This window comes from Rhinatrema bivittatum, chromosome 5 (assembly GCF_901001135.1).
Source record: "Rhinatrema bivittatum chromosome 5, aRhiBiv1.1, whole genome shotgun sequence".
Classification (NCBI taxonomy): domain Eukaryota; kingdom Metazoa; phylum Chordata; class Amphibia; order Gymnophiona; family Rhinatrematidae; genus Rhinatrema; species Rhinatrema bivittatum.
This window is the reverse complement of record NC_042619.1, coordinates 10,621,438-10,639,357: the sequence shown is the minus strand read 5'-3', so window position 1 is coordinate 10,639,357 and position 17,920 is coordinate 10,621,438. Positions and strand designations below refer to the sequence as shown.

The window sequence follows — 17,920 nt, the reverse complement described above, 5'->3', positions numbered from 1 at the left end:
TGAGTGAGGGAGGAGCCGTGACAATAAAATCGGCGCGGCGGCGCTGAAGAGAGCGCGAGACCAGACGCTGGCCTTACTCCCTGCACAGGAACATCTCGCCTGCTCCAGCTGGTCGTGAGTGAGGGAGGAGCCGTGACAATAAAATCAACGCCACCGCGGCGCACCACCGCCGCCGGCGTGTCACCAAAGCCGTGCGCACCTAAGGGGTGCGCACGGCTTTGTCCGGCTTCGTCCGGGCTGCGTCCGGAGTGCGAGGAAGAAACCTAAGATCTGGTCGAGCAACCTTAAGGGACGGCATAAGCAATCCTAACGTCCACATACACACTTGGATCAACTGATTTCCTGCAGGTTAGTTTAGCTTTTGTTTTGGATGCCTGCAAAACGTAAGGGTAAGGTACGTGTGTACCCCAACGTACCATTACCCTCACCGATAATACAGCAGGAAATCATGCGTTTTCTAAGTCTCCCCACAGAAAGCCAACAAATCGAGGACACCATTGTAATTGCGGGAGAGAGAGCTCCACTCTTACCGGAGGAGACATCGTTGAGTCCTGACCTTAGACAAGCGCCAACTTTTAGACCTGGATTACAATCTCACCTGGTAACATCATCTGAGAGTATAAGTTCCGGGTCATTTGCAGAGAAAGGATCATTGACCGGAACGCCAGTTCAAGCTAGTCTTGACCTGGGAGATACGGCACAGAATAACAGCGCTGGAACCTCAGGTATAAGGTTAGAGCCTGGGATTGTGGAGGGAATAGCCATGGCAGATAACCTGCAAAATCTACCAGGGAAACCCCCAGTTTTCACGCCCCTTGTAATACCAGTTTGCCCTGAAGTTGTAACGCTTAACACTATTTGGGACTTAATGTCTGGACTAATGTCTGCTGTCAACATGTTAAATACAAAAATGGATCACTCAATTTCCCAGAATGATTTAGTCACAATAGATATAAAATCTCAATTTAAAGATTTGCAAGTAAAAGTCACTGCTTTGGAAGGAAAAGATAGGGAATATGAAAATTTCAAAGTAGCTACTGTTAAAGATCGAGATGCTATTGATAGAAGGCTAGAGACTTTGGAAAATTCGAATAGATTTTTAAACCTAAGGTTTCTGAATTTCCCCAAGGTTTTGGGAGAAATTCCTTATGTAACATTAAAATCATTTCTTCAACAAACATTGGGTTTTACACAGGAAAATATGCCCTCAATCAACAAGTGTTATTTTCTCCCTAAAACCGGACCTCCAACAGTTAGACTTAATTTACAAGATAACTTAACTGAAATTCTAGAGAGCTCATCCATTGAAATAATGGATAGAGCTACACTACTTGTATCATGTATAACCCGAATGGATATTCAAGCTATTATGAAAAAATATTTCCAAATTTATCCAGTTCAATTCATGAGTGCTCCTATAAAAAATTTTCCGGATCTGGCCCCTATAACGCAAGCGAAGCGTAGAAGCTTTTTAACCCTACGACAAGCTGCTCTTAATTTAGGTTTTTCCTTTTTGTTAAAGTTTCCATGCAAATGTTTTTTGAAGAAGGGTTCAGAATCATATTTTTTTTTTTCTGTAGAACAATTGAAAGTATTTCTTGATTCAAGAGTCCAGGAATCTAATACCCCAATATAGTTTAAAATAAGTGTTAGTTGGGAGTAGTAATGTGGAATTTCTGATATTTAATTTCTCCTGAACTCTCTTTAATATTATAAGAATGACTTATGTTTAAATGATTTATGGTTAATAATGGATACAGAGAAATATTGTTTCTTTAGATATTATGTATCATTAATGTTAAGTTATTTAATATCTCTGTATAACCATATCTTTTTCATAACAAATTATGTATGAATAATTTGTAAAACGATATAAATTAAAAAAAAAATAAATAAATAAATGAAAAAATAGGAATTGTCATAAAGTAGATTTAATTGCTGTTACTCACTCCCATGTATAGTAATGGCTTTCCTTAGTCTCCCTGGCTAATAATGTGTTATGGACCTTTTATCCAGGAACTTGTCCAAACCTCTTTTAAACCCTGCTATGCTCATCGCCTTGATCACAACCTCTGGAACAGATTCCACAGCTTGATAGCATGCTGAGTATAAAAGTACTTTCTATAATTTGTTTTAAATCTGTTGTTTGTTAGTTTCATGAACTGCTATCTTGTTTTAGTATTATTTGACAGGGAAATAACCAACCCACTCATGATTTTATAAACTTCTATCACGACTCTTCTCAACCATGTGTCTTCCAAGCTGAAGAGCCCCAGCCTGCACAGCTTCTCATCATAGGAGAGAGGTTTGATCCCTTTTATGATTTTTGTAGCCCTCCTCTGCACCTTTTCTAGGTCCGCTATGTCTTTCTTGAGATGTGGTGACCAGAACTGCACACAACAGTCAAGGTACAGTTGCAACATGGCTATATACAGAGGCAATATAATTTCCATTTTATTCTCCATTCCTTTTCGGATCAGTCCTACCATTCTATTTGTTTTTTAGGCTACCGCTGCACACTGAGACAAGGATTTCAATGCACTGTTATAGGGCACACATCTTGTCAAACTGTGTTTTGACAGGTGGCTGTGCCCACTTCTGGTTTAATCCCCACCCATTTTCCTGCCCCTGCCAATCATTGCTCAATTCTGGGTTAAGTTCTGCTTACAGGTCCTGCCTCCAAGCCAATCCTTGTTCACTTCTGGGTTAAGCTCCACCCCTTTTCCCACCTTGGCCCTACCCATTTGTTGACATCGGCCTAGCTTAACTCAAGCCATGCCCCTTTTTGCCCATGGGGGGGAGCCATTTTGGCTGCCTGGGCCGCCATTTTGGATAAAGCATGGCTAACAGGAGGCTGCCATCTTGAATGACATCACAGCTAAAAGGGAGCTCCGTGTTTGGAGAATGACAACATAGCACTGTTCCTCTTTCCATACAGAGGGGGACATGCCTAGACATGCCTTTCGATGAGAGTGGAAAAATGCAGGGCTAAGTGCAGTTTTTGTGGGGTAATAATGACACTAATAATTTGAATAATACATTTAACAGGATATTTAAAGGTGAGCCACCACATTTTTTTTTAATTCACAGGGTTAACATGTAAGCACACACATTTTAGCCAAGATTTTGGAAAGCAGAGATGTACAAGACGTTCTTGGAAAAACTTTATTATAATGCTAAGGTGGCAGTCAGTTTGGGGGATGTGACCGGTCTTTATCAGGCCATTACGAAACTCAGTAAAGATGTGAATAGAAAACAAGTTGCATAATGGCTCAGGGGACAACATGCTTATGCTTTACACACAGATCAGTCAGAGTGCATTTTAAATGAAATAAAACAATCGTCTCAAACGTGGATGCGCACTGATAAGCAGATTTAGTGGATCTATCATCCTTGGCCATTCACAATGACGGTTACAAATATATTTTAATGACATCCTGTCGAAATATGTGTAAGCCTTGAGTCTAAAACCAAAGATCAGCTTCGAGGTGATGAACACATTTAAAAAGATATTTAGCCTTGGATATATACCAAAAATTATGTAGATTGACAGAGGCAACGAGTTTTTAAACAGCTCGCTGTCTCTACAGAGCCCTCATAGAAATGCTGCTGAATTATGGTGATGGCCCCCTCAAAACACAATTCACCAGAGGCCTGTTCTACAAAGACACAGCAGGACACCATGAGTCTACGGAGCCGCCTGGGTGTAATGCCAGTTTTAATGAAAGAGGTTATTGTTCAAATAATGGTCGCCGAAAGGTGGAGCTCTTGGGGCACCTGCACTAGGGATGTGAATCGTTTTTGAACGATTAAAATTATCGTCAGATAATTTTAAAATCGTCCAAAATCGTTAGAGTGCACGATACAATACAAATGCCCCCGATTTATCGTCAGGGGCATTTGTATTGTATCGTTAAATAGGGCGTGGGAAAACCGGCACACCAAAAAAACCCTAAAACCCACCCCAAACCTTTAAAACAAATCCCCCACCCTCCCGAACCCCCCAAAATGTTTTAAATTACCTGGGGTCCAGTGGGGGGGGTCCCGGCATGATCTCCCTCTCTCTCTGGCCACGACTGCGTTAAGAGCAATGGCCCCGGTGGCCCTTTGCCCTTATCATGTGACAGGGCAAAGGTAGCGCCGGCGCCATTTTGGTTCCTGACTCCCGACGTCACGCGTGCAGGAGATCGCCCCCGGACCCCCGCTGGACCCCCAGGGACTTTTGGCCAGCTTGGGGGGGCCTCCTGACCCCCACAAGACTTGCCAAAAGTCCAGCGGGGGTCCGGGAGCGACCTCCTGCACGCGCCATTGGCAATACGGGGCCGTATTGCCAATCTTCAAAATGGCGCCGGCGCTACCTTTGCCCTCACCATGTCATACGGGCGACTGGGAACCCAGCGCGGAGATTAGGACAGCTATACAGTGTTTGCCTACGTCGGCTGCGCGCGCACGCTATAAAATCGGGCGTAGATTTGTGCGCGCCGGGTTGTGCGCACAAATCTATGCCTGCATAAGTTTTAAAATCTGGCCCCAAGTGTTTTGCAGATGGGGGCTTTATCTTTCCTAAAATTCCCATGTAAATGCCTTATTAAATATTGGGATCTTACATATATGTTTTTTCAACCCTCTCAATTATCTAAATTTATTGCTGACAGAACGTCTTCTTTGAATGTTGCATCTTTACCTGAAACTGTATAACCTCATAAGGGTTGGATCTTCTTTCTGTACTATATAACCATTCTAGCCTTTCTTTTGGTTAGTTTTCCTTAATTGAAGTGTCATCTTTGGTGTTGGGTCCTCCCCATTTAGATGACTTGGAAACACTATGACATTATAATTGTTATTTTCCTTAAAAATTCCTTAAAAATTGTTATTTTCCTTAAAAATCTTGCAATAAATATAAAATTTAAAAAAAGAAATCACCGTCTCCTAAGATAGTTCCAAAATACCAATCAAATTTAAGGAAAAATCAGGTGCTTGATCTTTGGGAATTCCATCTACACTTTGAGGCAAATAATAGGTTTTGGAAATAACAGGCATAGCATCTGATGGAATTTTAAGAATTTGAGAGAGAGAACTCTTGAATAAATCACTTGGGAAAATCATTTTAAGTAGTGGAAAATTTAAGACCCTCAAATTCAAAATTCTTAATGAATTTTCTACATTCTCCAGTTTCTTGGAATAAACAAAGTCTCACAGGATCCTTCTAAAGTTTCTCATAATCCACTTTTGATTTCACCACTTGGAATAATTTTGTGATGTCTGCAAATCTGATCACCTCACTTATATAATATAACTTACTAGCCGTTAAGCCCGTAACAATGGGCTACATTAAAAAAACAATTTCTGTCCATTTCCTCCCCCCTCATTCTCCCTTCCACCTCATTCTCCCTCCCACCTCCACCTCCCCCTCATTCTCCCTTTCCCCTTCCCCTCATTCTCCCTTCCACCTCCCCCTCATTCTCCCTTCCCCTCATTCTCCCTTCCACCTTCCCCTCCCTCTCATTCTCCCTTCCACCTCCCCCTCATTCTCCCTTCCCCTCATTCTCCCTTCCACCTTCCCCTCCCTCTCATTCTCCCTTTCACCTCCCCCTCCTCTCCCTTCCACCTCCCCCCTCATTCTCCCTTCCACCTCATTCTCCCTCCCCCCCTCTCCCTTCCACCTCCCCCTCATTCTCCCTTTCCCTTCCCCTCATTCTCCCTTCCCCTCATTCTCCCTTCCACCTCCCCCTCATTCTCCCTTCCACCTCTCCCTTCCCCCTCCCCTCCCCCATTCTCCCTCCCACCTCTATTCTCCCTCCCACTCCTTCTCACCTCACTCTCTCCTCCCTCCCCCTCCCCTCAGTCACTCCCCTCCTCTCCCAGCTTATTCACAACCCCTTCGGATGGCGCGCGTACGCAGCTACGGGTCCTGGTCCTCACCGCCACTATGGGTCCTGGTCCTCGCCGCCGCCGCCGCTACGGGTCCAGGTCCGGGTCCTCGCCGCCACTACGGGTCCGGGTCCTCGCCACCGCTATGGGTCCTCCCAGCGCCATTTTTGTAATTTTTGTAAATAGGCAAACTCTGGCCGACGTGCTCGCCCGCGCATGCACGGTGGAGCTGCTCTCTACTGCGCATTTGCGGCAAGTCAGTCAGGGCTCCCTTATCTAGTAGATTATATTTATAAATATGTTAAAAAGCCCTGCATCGTAGTACAGATCCCTGAGGCACTCCACTATCTGCCTTCCTTGATTTAGAAAACTGACCTTTCACTCCTACTTCCCATTCCTATCTTTAATCCAGTTTGCAATCTGCAATACAAAATTGTTTATCACATCACTTTGTAATTTTCTCAGGAGTCTCTAATGAGGGTCTTTGTCAAATAACTTCAGAAAATCAAATGCACTTATCCACTGGTTCACTACATGTGTTTTAATAATTTAAAAAGTACCAGACTGGCGAGGCAAGTTTTCCCTTGGGTAACTCCGTGTTGGCTGTGTCTTTAAACCATATCTGTCTCTCAATATATTCAATAATTTTGTTCTTTAGAATAGTTTTTACCATTTTTCCCCGCACTGACATCAGGCTCACCAGTCTATAGTTTCCTGTATCTCCCCTGGAGTCCTATTTAAAGATGGGAGTTATATTGGCCACCTCCAGTCTTCAGGTACCACAGATGATTTTTTTGGTAAATTTATTAATTGCTTTTACAATATTACCAAAAGAAATCTTGTACAGAAAACAGGAAATTATTCAAAAAGAATAATATTAAAGATGATTTTTTTTTCCCATTCTTAACCCACTAAAAGAGAGGGGGCATTACTCAAAACAGATAAGAAATTTAAAAAAAAAGAGGATAAAGAAGGCCTAACATTTTGTATAATCTTAGGAAATATCTGGTCTCTGGTCCTGAAGGGGGGCACTGACTTTGGCTGGATTCTATACAGAAGGCTTATGATAGTGGGTTTGGCAGTGTAGAGGCTTGAGAGCAGTCAGCCCATCCTACCCAGACCTATTTCCTTTTATAAAGCTCTGGGATACACTTTTAGTAATGGCTCCCTCTCTGGTCACCTACCATCTCAGCAACCGGTTTCACTCCCCTAAAGCTTAAAGGGATGAAGCTTGAAACTCTATAATTCTAGACCCTTTATTAACCCCTGGTCATCACGCAGCCACTCAAATATAGTAGAGCACAGCTTTATGTTCCTTCTCCTTTAGTTTCACAGCAGATTTAAAATTGCATTCCCAAAACATCACCTAGTTTAGGAAAGTTCAATTAGCTTCAATGCAGGGCTTACTATTTGTTACAGCCTGAGACCAGGCTAACAGCTGAAAGAAGCTTTTAAGCTTGTCACAGACAGCTTCCATTAATTTTAGTAAATGCCTTCACAGTTTAAGACTTTGCTAACATATGTCCTAGGAGCTTATTACCATGCCCTTCTTCACCCAAACCTGCAGTTTCTTCTAAAGATAATTTAGTTAACAATTCTATGTAAAGTACAATCCCTCAAGCACAGGACTCTTGATCACAACCCACAGATCCCCTTAATAAGTGTATTAGTTGCCATTCTTCTTCAGCAGTACCTTTAACCCATTCAGCAGTTGCTCCTGGCAGATAATTAAGAAAGCCCCATTAGCTGCAGGTACTCTAATTGGTGCACTCCATCCCCCAAACATGCAGTTTCTCCTTACCAGACTATCAGTTAAGGAGGTTTTGATAACTGCAACCCTCTGAAGCAATGTTCTTGGACTGAACATACAGTTTCTCTTTGCAAACTACTCATCAAACATCTCCTATTGGTTTCATAAAGTTCTAAAGTGGTACTCTGGGACTAAACACAGTTTTTTCTGGCAGGAAATTCCTTAACAATCCCCTAATCTGCTACAACCAGCCTGTAGGGCTGTGCTTGTGAACTAAACCAAGCTTCTTTTAAGGAGATTGGTTCTACTTTAGAAAATCCTGCTGTTAACACTTTCTCTCTGTTTCAGGAAGGGATTTTTGCAGCTGAAACATTTCACAAACAAGCCTCCATATATCCTTCTGTTCATAGAGTTTTAGATTATTACAGAGTCACAGTTTAACGTGTTACCAAAGAAACCCTCAACTCCTATCTTCATAAGTTCCTCCATGTTGCACAGCTAAGCTTAGTCTCCCTGCTCTTTTTCTCTTCCACATAATGGCTCAACAGACTTGTACAGAGATCACTTTGGCTTTTCCATAAAGTCAGCCTTCAGTGATTAAAGGGAGGCAGTCTCTACCTGGGTAATAAATTAGAGCATTTAACTTAACTTTTAGTGGTAGTTTGCACAGGCAGACTCAGAGTCCTCCTCCATAGCCGAGGCTGGAGAGGAGCTGTTGGGGACTGCCTACGTTCCTCAGCTCTTCCCCCACCCCCCAGTGCTACTTCAGAAAACCTCTTCTACACTGATGCAGCTACCAAATGAGGTGTGATCATTTGTCCCTGCTGGCTCTCAGCCAAAGTCAGACAGCAAGGAATTCTGAAAAGGATCTCAGTTCCTCTACCCTGTTATTCTCAGTCAAGGAAAAAAAAATGCTGCTTTTTTAAAATTCACAGCCCCTTTTCTATGTAGAAATGACTACCCCATAATCACAGTGATACACAAACAGAAAAATAATCCATACTGTAGCCACATCATAATAGATTTCATATTAGAAGTCATCACCCAGGCAAAGAATCAAGGTATCATTGTGGGCACTGGGCAGTACTTTGAATATAAGAACATAAGAATATAAGAAATTGCCATGCTGGGTCAGACCAGGGGTCCATCAAGCCCAGCATCCTGTTTCCAACAGAGGCCAAACCAGGCCACAAGAAACTGGCAATTATCAAAACACTAAGAAGATCCATCGCAGCTATATCTTTTTTGAGATGCGGCGACCAGAATTGTACACAGTATTCAAGGTGTGGTCTCACCATAGAGCGATACAGAGGCATTATGACATTTCCCGTTCTATTAACCATTCCCTTCCTAATAATTCCCAACATTCTGTTTGCTTTTTTGACTGCTGCAGCACACTGAGCTGACAATATTAAAGTATTATCCACTATGATGCCTAGATCTTTTTCCTGGGTGGTAGTTCCTAATATGGAACCTAACATTGTGTAACTACAGCAAGGGTTATTTTTCCCTATATGCAACACCTTGCACTTGTCCACATTAAATTTCATCTGCCATTTGGATGCCCAATCTTCCAGTCTTGCAAGGTCCTCCTGTAATGTATCACAGTCTGCCTGTGATTTAACTACTCTGAATAATTTTGTATCATCCGCAAATTTGATAACCTCACTCGTCGTGAAATCCTGAGCTCAGAGTATGATGGTGATCTAAAAACCTAACAGAATGGTAGGAATTCTTAGGAAAGGAATGGATAATATTATGATAGCTTGGAATAGTTCCATGATGTGGCCGTACTATGAGCAATTCTGGTCTCCACATCTCAAAAAAAATATATAGTAGGAATATAAAAGAGTACAGAGAAAAGACCAAACTGATAAAGGGAAAAAGCTCCTCATATAAAAAGACAAAAGAGGATAAGGCTCTTCAGCTTTGAGAAGAAATGGATGAAGGGAGATATGATAAAAATTAGGAATGTGAATCGTTTTTTGGCAATTTAAAACAATCGTCAGATATATTTTAAATCGTCAAAAATCGTTAGAGCCGCAATACAATAGCAATTCCCCCGATTTATCATCAAAAAATCGTAAATCAGGGGAGGGGGAGGGCGGGAAAACCGGCACACCAAAACAACCCTAAAACCCACCCCGACCCTTTAAAACAAATCCCCCACCCTCCCGAACCCCCCCAAAATGTTTTAAATTACCTGGGGTCCAGTGAGGGGGTCCCGGCGCGATCTCCCGCTCTCTGGTCATGGCTGCGTTAATAGAAATGGCGCCGGTGGCCCTTTGCCCTTATGATATGACAGGGCAAAGGTAGCGCCGGCGCCAGTTTGGTTCCTGGCACCCGATGTCACGAGTGCAGGAGATCGCTCCCGGACCCCCGGTGGACCCCCAGGGACTTTTGGCCAGCTTGGGGGGGCCTCCTGACCCCCACAAGACTTGCCAAAAGTCCAGCGGGAGTCCGGGAGCGACCTCCTGCACGCAGGCCGTATTGCCAATATTCAAAATGGCGCCGGCGCTACCTTTGCCCTCACTATGTCATACGGGCCCGTGGGGAATTTGTTTTAAAGGGTCGGGGTGGGTTTTAGGGTTGTTTTGGTGTGCCGGTTTTCCCGCTCTCCCCCCTCCCCCGATAAAACGATTTTTTAACCAAAAAAGCCATGACGATCAGATTTCCCCGCCCCCCCCAGCCAGAATCGATCGTTAAGACGATCGATCACACGATTCACATCCCTAATTAATAGAACATTGTATCTGTTTAACTACTGCCAAACTATAAGCTCCATTGGTATCACACTGCATACAATTTTCACATAAGTTTGTGGATCTGAAGTGGAGGGTAATTGACAAGATTATTATCAACAGTAGGGGGGGTATGATCCACAAATTCACATCATTGTCGATGGATCTATCCACAATGATGGATCCATCAACTCAACAGCGTCCATCCAGAAGGCTTAAATTTAGCTATTGAATGGTACACCATCATTTGAGATGAGCATATACTTAATCGGTTTTTGAAAAATGCCAATGACTATCATTTTAATACATGTAATTTTTCTATTAGCTGAGAGACCTTTAAAAACAGAGGTCCTATGGCTTCTTCCAGTGGAAGGAGCACACTACTGGTTTGATGGTGAATATTCACTGAAGTTAAACATGTTAGTAAGTTTCTCATTTGCCTTCTGTTTAAGTGGTAATGTGTATATTAACTGTTGGCCATTTTTGTAATGTGTTACAGATATCACTGGCCCCATGAAGAAAGCACACATCTAAAACATGGACCGTGTCGGGCACTTCCATATAGGTCGATACAGTAAAGTGTGCTCCGTCGGAGCGCACTGTCAGCCTGCTCTGGACACGTGTTTTCCCTTACCCCTTATTCAGTAAGGGGAGGAAAACACGCGGCCCACCCGCGGCACCTAATAGCGCCCTCAACATGCAAATGCATGTTGATGGCCCTATTAGGTATGCGCGCGGGATCCAGCAAGTAAAATGTGCAGCCAAGCCACACATTTTACTCTAAGAAATTAGCGCCGACCCAAAGGTCGGCGCTAATTTCTTCCGGCGCCAGGAAAGTGCACAGAAAAGCAGTAAAAACTGCTTTTCTGTGCACCCTCCGACTTAATACCATAGCGATATTAAGTCGGAGGTCCCCAAAAGTAAAAAAAAGTTAAAAAAAAAAAAAATTGAATTCGGCCCGCGGCTGTCGGGCCGAAAACCGGACGCTCAATTTTGCCGGCGTCCGGTTTCCGAGCCCATGGCTGTCAGCGGGCTCGAGAACCGACGCCGGCAAAATTGAGCGTCGGCTGTCAAACCCGCTGACAGCCACCGCTCCAGGCCAAAAGGAGGCGCTAGGGACGCGCTAGTGTCCCTAGCGCCTCCTTTCCCTCGTTTGCACCGTGTCGCCTAATTTGCATGCTGGAGCATACTGGATAGCTCGCACCGGCGAAGGGCCGGTGCGTGCGCTGGGAGAGCGGGCGTTCGTCCGCTCTCCCGCGGTTTTACAGTATCGGGCTGATACTAAGCCTCTTTAAACGCTGGGCTTTGACAAGTTTCCTCCATAAAAGCTGTGGCTATTTTACTAAAAGAAGTTTGATGATAATAACCATATGAAAAAAAAATGTTTTGCGCTATCAAGAAGTTGAGACACTCACAAATTAACACTATGTAAAGCAATTTGAAAACTTTGAAAAATGATATCTCATCTGACCTATGATTATAAATAACAGCAGCGTCCATACATGCAATTGAGCAGTTACGATGATGCCCAGTATGAGGTCACTCAAATACTAATTTTGTATTGCTATATACGTTTTTGATGGCAGAAGTGTGTTAGTTACATTGTTTCTGTTGTCTGAAGTTTAAGATTCATGACTACTGATCTTATGAATCTTGAGATCAGGGTTGATATTTGTACTGAGATGCAAAGAGGAACAATTAAGAAATCATGGGGGGAGGAGATAACATTTTATTCACAAATTGAAAAATATGAACAAAACTAAACTAAAAAGAGAAAAAAAAATCAGTTGCTTGAAGTGTGTTTTGGGTTCTGATATGTTTAAATGTTTCCTTTCTCTCATTGCTACTCTGTTGAAAAGGGGAATGTTTTACAAGTATTTCCCACTGGGAGAGACTGGCATTCGTGGGGATTCCCGAGTGAATGGCTAACTCTGCAGTGAGAAGAATAAAAGGCAGCAGGAGCTGCCCCTGCGTGAGTGGGAACTGTGAGAAGTGACTCTAGACGGGGAACTCGACTGCGAGCACAGGACGTTCGGTAAGTTCATTTGATAGCATACACAATATCCAGGGCTGCTTTGATTATTGAACGGGTTTATTTCAATCCAAATGACAATCAGAATTAGGAGGCTTAGAAGATTAGACAAATAAAAGCATAGGATAAGAAAGCAGGCAAGGACCTCATGGTTCATCTAGTCTGCACATTCCCACTCCTGGAGCAATGCTAGGGACCACAGCTGACCTCCGGCTGTCTCCCCAGCAATTCACAAGCATGAATTCTCCATACCAAGAAGGCATGGGAATTGCCATCTTTTATATCTGAGGAAAAAAACAACAGGCAAAGGATCGTACCGTTATGAATTTAGAGGTATTTGCAGTTGAGCTGGACTGATCACTGTAGTAGACAGGGAGCTGGGCTCAATGGACCATTAGTCTGACCCAGCATGGCATGTCTTATGTTTTAATATGGAAACACAGGCTAACAGAACATGGTAGAAGACAAAGATCTATCCAATTTCACTCTCGGTGTAGAGCCATAATCCTTGGCTGACCCCTGTCTCTCCCCTCAGCAATCCTCTGCATCCATCTCAGATACCCCAAACTCCATCATTGCTTCTGTTTCTGCCACCTCAGCTGGAAGGCTACCCTAATACTTCCACCACTCCTTCCCCAAAGAAGAACCTCCCGATGCCATTCCTGAGTACGTCCCCCACCTCCCTCCCCCATGCTTTATCCAGAAAAGTATTTGTCATCTTCATTGTGTTGGCGCTCCACACTCTTGGACAGAGGTGCCTGCAAGATCTCCTTATTTAGTTCAAACCCAGCACCCTCCCCGCCCATGTCCAAATCTAAAGCTTCATAATAATGTAAGCAGCATAGCATGGCTCTTTTCTGAGCATCCAGCCTTCTAGGTCATTGTGGCCTTTCAGACAGCATGAACCTCACCTGCTATAAGAACGCCAGACCTTGCACTTCCACCAGGACTCAGAATTAGTCTGTGCTTGCAGCCTGCTGGACAGGCCGAGTTCCTAATTTACTCTGTTTTAACCTAGTCCCATTTGAAAGCCCGGGTGGGAGGTGAGGCGTACCATGACTACTCCTTGTCCTCAAGGAGGAGTAGAAATGAAAAGGATGGATGTGAAGGGCCTGCTGAGGAAGGGAAATTCTCGGGGCAATCTCCCAGTCCCTGTGAAAAGACAGAACTGTGAAGGGAAGGTTTTGGAGAGAGACTTGAAGGAGGAGGTATTATCCTTAGCAGCCCCCACAGAAAAGGGACAGTTCATATAAGAGCTTAACCACACATTTTGGAGGCAATAATCAAATTACCTATGTTGATCCAGGCACTTTTTTCTGGTGGGGGCTTACACCAATAATCAGAGCACCCTCACATAGGTGGATTCGCTTTGATTATTGTGCCTGGAAAATTACCCGGAGAGATGTGCTTGCTTCCTCTTGAATAATTCATCTATCAGAAACAAGGTGTGTAGATTTTGTTGTTCTCTCTCTGTCTGCCCTTGAGGACATCTCCAGAGTCCATGGATAAACAAATGCAAGTTGTTGAGCAATGCACATGCTGTTACCTGTAGGCAGGATGGACAATGTTCAAAGCTCCCATTTCTACAGGTGAAATGCTTTCTAACCTTTGAATATTGCCCTCCCTGTGTTCTTATAAGAAAGTATGAACCTCTATTGCAGCATAAAAACTCCTGGATCAGACCTTCCAAATTGCTGTCATCACATCATCAAAAGCAGAAGAAGTGACATAGGAATCTGTATTATGATAGAAATTGATCTTCAGGTTAATTAATACTTTCAATAAATGACCCTAACACAAGATTTTCATACTTAGACTGTTCTAATAATTAACGCTTAACATGATCCTTCAGAAGTCCTGTAAGATGCTTTCACAGATTTTGGTTGCTTTGTTTGGGCTCACATAAGTCTGAATAGGTGTTGTGCTGCTACACATTGCCCAATTAAGCAGATGAATATTGAATTGATATGTACTAAAATCCCGATAAACTGTACCCATTAACAAGTCTGTCCCATAACGTGTGTCACTATTAAAAGGACTGTATTGTAAAATGTTTCTTTTTTTTTTTTTCATAGAGACAAAAAGCTTTTCCTGATGCCACATAAGTACTTCGTAAACGGATGATGTCCTCTCTCAATTCTACTGTCATGTACCCATCCATCTTCATTCTAGTTGGTATCCCGGGCTTGGAGGATCTTCATTACTGGATTGCCGTCCCTTTCTGTGTTTTGTACATAACTGCACTCCTTGGAAATGCTGCGATTGTGGCTATTATCACCAGCACCTCGAGTCTCCATGAGCCAATGTTCATATTCCTTTCCATTTTGGCCCTCAATGATGTGTTCTTATGTACTTCAATAGTACCCAAGATGTTGGCAATATTTTGGTTTAATTTTAGGGAAATTAATTTGGATGTCTGTCTTGCTCAGATGTTCTTTATTCATGCTTTCACAGGTATAGAATCAGGAATTCTTTTAGCCATGGCCTTCGATCGATATGTTGCAATCTGCAACCCCCTCAGATATACCTCCATACTGACCACTAATTTGATATTAAAAATTGTAATAATGATTCTAGTAAGAGCGACAATTCTTGTAGCCCCCTTGCTTTTCCTTATTAAACGATTCTCATCTTATAAAACCAATGTCATCTCCCACTCCTACTGTGAGCACATGGCAGTAGTTAAGCTGCTAGAAGAAGACACAAGAATCAATAGTGCATATGGTTTGTTTGTAGCTTTCTCAATTTTGGGATTAGATGTCATTATTATTAGTTTGTCTTATATTATGATTTTTAGAGCCATCTTCAGGCTTCCTTCCAAGGAAGCACATCTCAAGGCATTCAACACCTGCACGACACACATTTGTGTCTTTTTAATGTTCTATTCTCTTGCTTTCTTCTCTTTTTTATCCCACCGATATGGTAAAAATATTCCTTCCTATATTCATATGATATTATCGGACCTGTACCTCCTTCTTCCACCCACACTAAATCCTGTGGTGTATGGTGTGAAGACCAAGCAGATTCGGGACCAGGTACTCATACTCATCTCATCTCGCCTTGTGAGAAATGACTGACACATAAACATACAGCGGGGATTAATGGCATTGGACTATCGTCTTTGATAATACAATGTAGGGACATGCATTTGTTTGAAATGAAATGGAAATTTTAACAAAATTTCCCATTCTGCTTTAATCTATTTTAACCCTTTTTTAGCAGATTTGATAGTGTCCTGAGGTTCCATAAAAGAATGTATTTCTCGTGGTAACTCTTCTGCCACTTCCCCTAACTCTAGTCCCAAAGTGTGGGTCCTTTCTAGGGGGGTAAGGATGTCCTTCTAGGCCCAGGCGGTGTACTGAGCTACCGGCACCATATCGTAACATACCTCTGGCAAGGCAGGAGTGACTGGAGATCGCTCCTGCCATGTGAAGAAAAGAAATATGGTAAGAGGATTTGAACTGTGATGGGAGACCCTAGAGGGTGTTAATTTTTATGATGGGGGCCTGGCATTTATGTTTTGTCTCTATTTTTCCTTATTTTTAAATTTTGCTTGTTGCTTCTTTTCTTTTCTTTTGTTTTAAATATAAAGCAAATCAAAGAACCCAAAATGTCTTTGCACACCCCTATTGCTGTATATGGTGACTAGATAAATTATAGCAAAGGTCTACTGACTTATTATTCATGTGTAGCCCTGTATCATTATAGCCATGCATTGTAAAATATTTTGGGGTCTAATCTTTAGATAACACTGAGTGCCTTTAAGGCCTTGGCAAGCAACTTAAGAAACCCCTTGTGTATGTTGTGTAAGCCTACTAGAGGTCTCTTCTTTAGAGATCACAAGGGAGCTGTGAAGGATGGAATGATTAGTAGTCAAGTCAGCAAGTCAACTTAGATCATCACCAAAGTATGGAAGATTCTAGGCTAGGCCTGTTCAAGCCCCTAGGGCAGGGGTGGGCAGTTCTGGTCCTCGAGGGCCACAAACCAGACTGGTTTTCAGGATATCCCTAATGAATATGCATGAGAGAGATTTGCATGCACTCTGCCTCAGTTGTATGCAAATCTATGTCATGCATATTCATTAGGATATCCTAAAACCTCGACAGGTTTGTGGCCCTCGAGGACTGGAATTGCCCACCCCTGCCCTAGGGGGATCATGGAACATATCTTTTGAAATGTCCATTCCCAGGAGTTACTAAGAGTGTTTGCTAAAGAACGATGAGTAATATCTTACTGCAGGGACTGGGTATACTACTAATAAACTTAATAACCCAGAATTATCATGAAAATATCGAATAACCAGTAACCACAATATTTAAATCTTGCTATGAACACTATAAGGGACAATTCTTGTGTAAAGTGACCATCATATAGCACCATAGGCTGCTTATAGCTCTTTTTGAACCAAGCTCTCAATAGCGCTAGGGCTTTATAATCATCGGTCACTATTTATTTATTTATTTATTTATTTAAGGCTTTTATATACCGACTTTCTTGATACAAATCAAATCAACTCGGTTTACATCGAACAAAGCGGTTAACCGTAACCAAATAACAAGAGACACAGATTGAAGAAGCAAAAAGTTACATTGCAACAGGGGCGCAAAACTGGGGATAGGAAATATAGGGGGGAGAACAGAGATAAATAACTTTTTACAGAAGAAGGTGTGGGAGGGAGGCAAGGAGCCCATCACATTATAACGTATGAGTACTTAGTGCTTGTTTAATCACAGTAGAGTTGGGAACAATTCTAAGTCAAGCTATTGGCTTAGGAACAGGGAAAGGCTCGACAGAAAAGCCAAGTCTTGAGTTTCTTTTTAAAAGTTATGAGACAGGTTTCCTGCCTGAGGTCCGGTGGCATGGTGTTTCAAATGGAGGGACCTATTGTTGTAAGCTTCCCTTAAGGGTAGCTTACAAAGTTGTAAGCTACCCTTACAATAAAATAAACTACTTGCACTGTTAAATTCTGATAAACTAGTTACACTGTTGTAACTAGTTTATCAGAATTTATAGATTATTTCTTGTAAAGCTATCAATGCACTTATCTAGATAAAGTCCACAATATGGTCGAGCCTCTTGTAATCCATTGTTCTATCCGACACTGCAATGTTTCGGAGTGAACGCTCCTTCTTCAGGGAATCGAATCGTTAGATTGTCGGGTCTAAATTGTAGACTGTTGTGGACAAATCTGTAACATGTGCATAACATATTGTGAATGCCCTTTTATTTATTTATTTATTTATTTAATATCTTTTATATACCGACGAACGTTGGGAACATCTCATCGGTTTACAGGGAACAGAACTTAGCAACAGGCTTTACATTTGTCACATGATTATAATAGGAACAGTAGAAATAACAATAATAATAAAAACAATAACATACGAATAATATGGAAGATTATACAAGTAATAATTAACTAAGTGGGATACATGATAGTGGTTATTCAAAAGAGGGGCAGGGAGATTCTGCTAGATATGATTGATATCAACATTTGTAGGAGGTATAAATTTGTATATACAATGG

At 42.3% G+C, this 17,920-nt stretch overlaps 1 protein-coding gene across 1 annotated transcript; it reads left to right on the top strand.

The window, feature by feature from the left end:
- Positions 1–14,514: 14,514 nt before the first annotated feature.
- LOC115091656 (olfactory receptor 52A5-like) lies at positions 14,515–16,616 on the top strand. The gene is made up of 2 exons (XM_029601819.1): positions 14,515–15,429; positions 16,587–16,616. Exons 1-2 carry the CDS (start codon positions 14,515–14,517, stop codon positions 16,614–16,616), a joined length of 945 nt encoding a protein of 314 aa, XP_029457679.1.
- Positions 16,617–17,920: the final 1,304 nt, after the last annotated feature.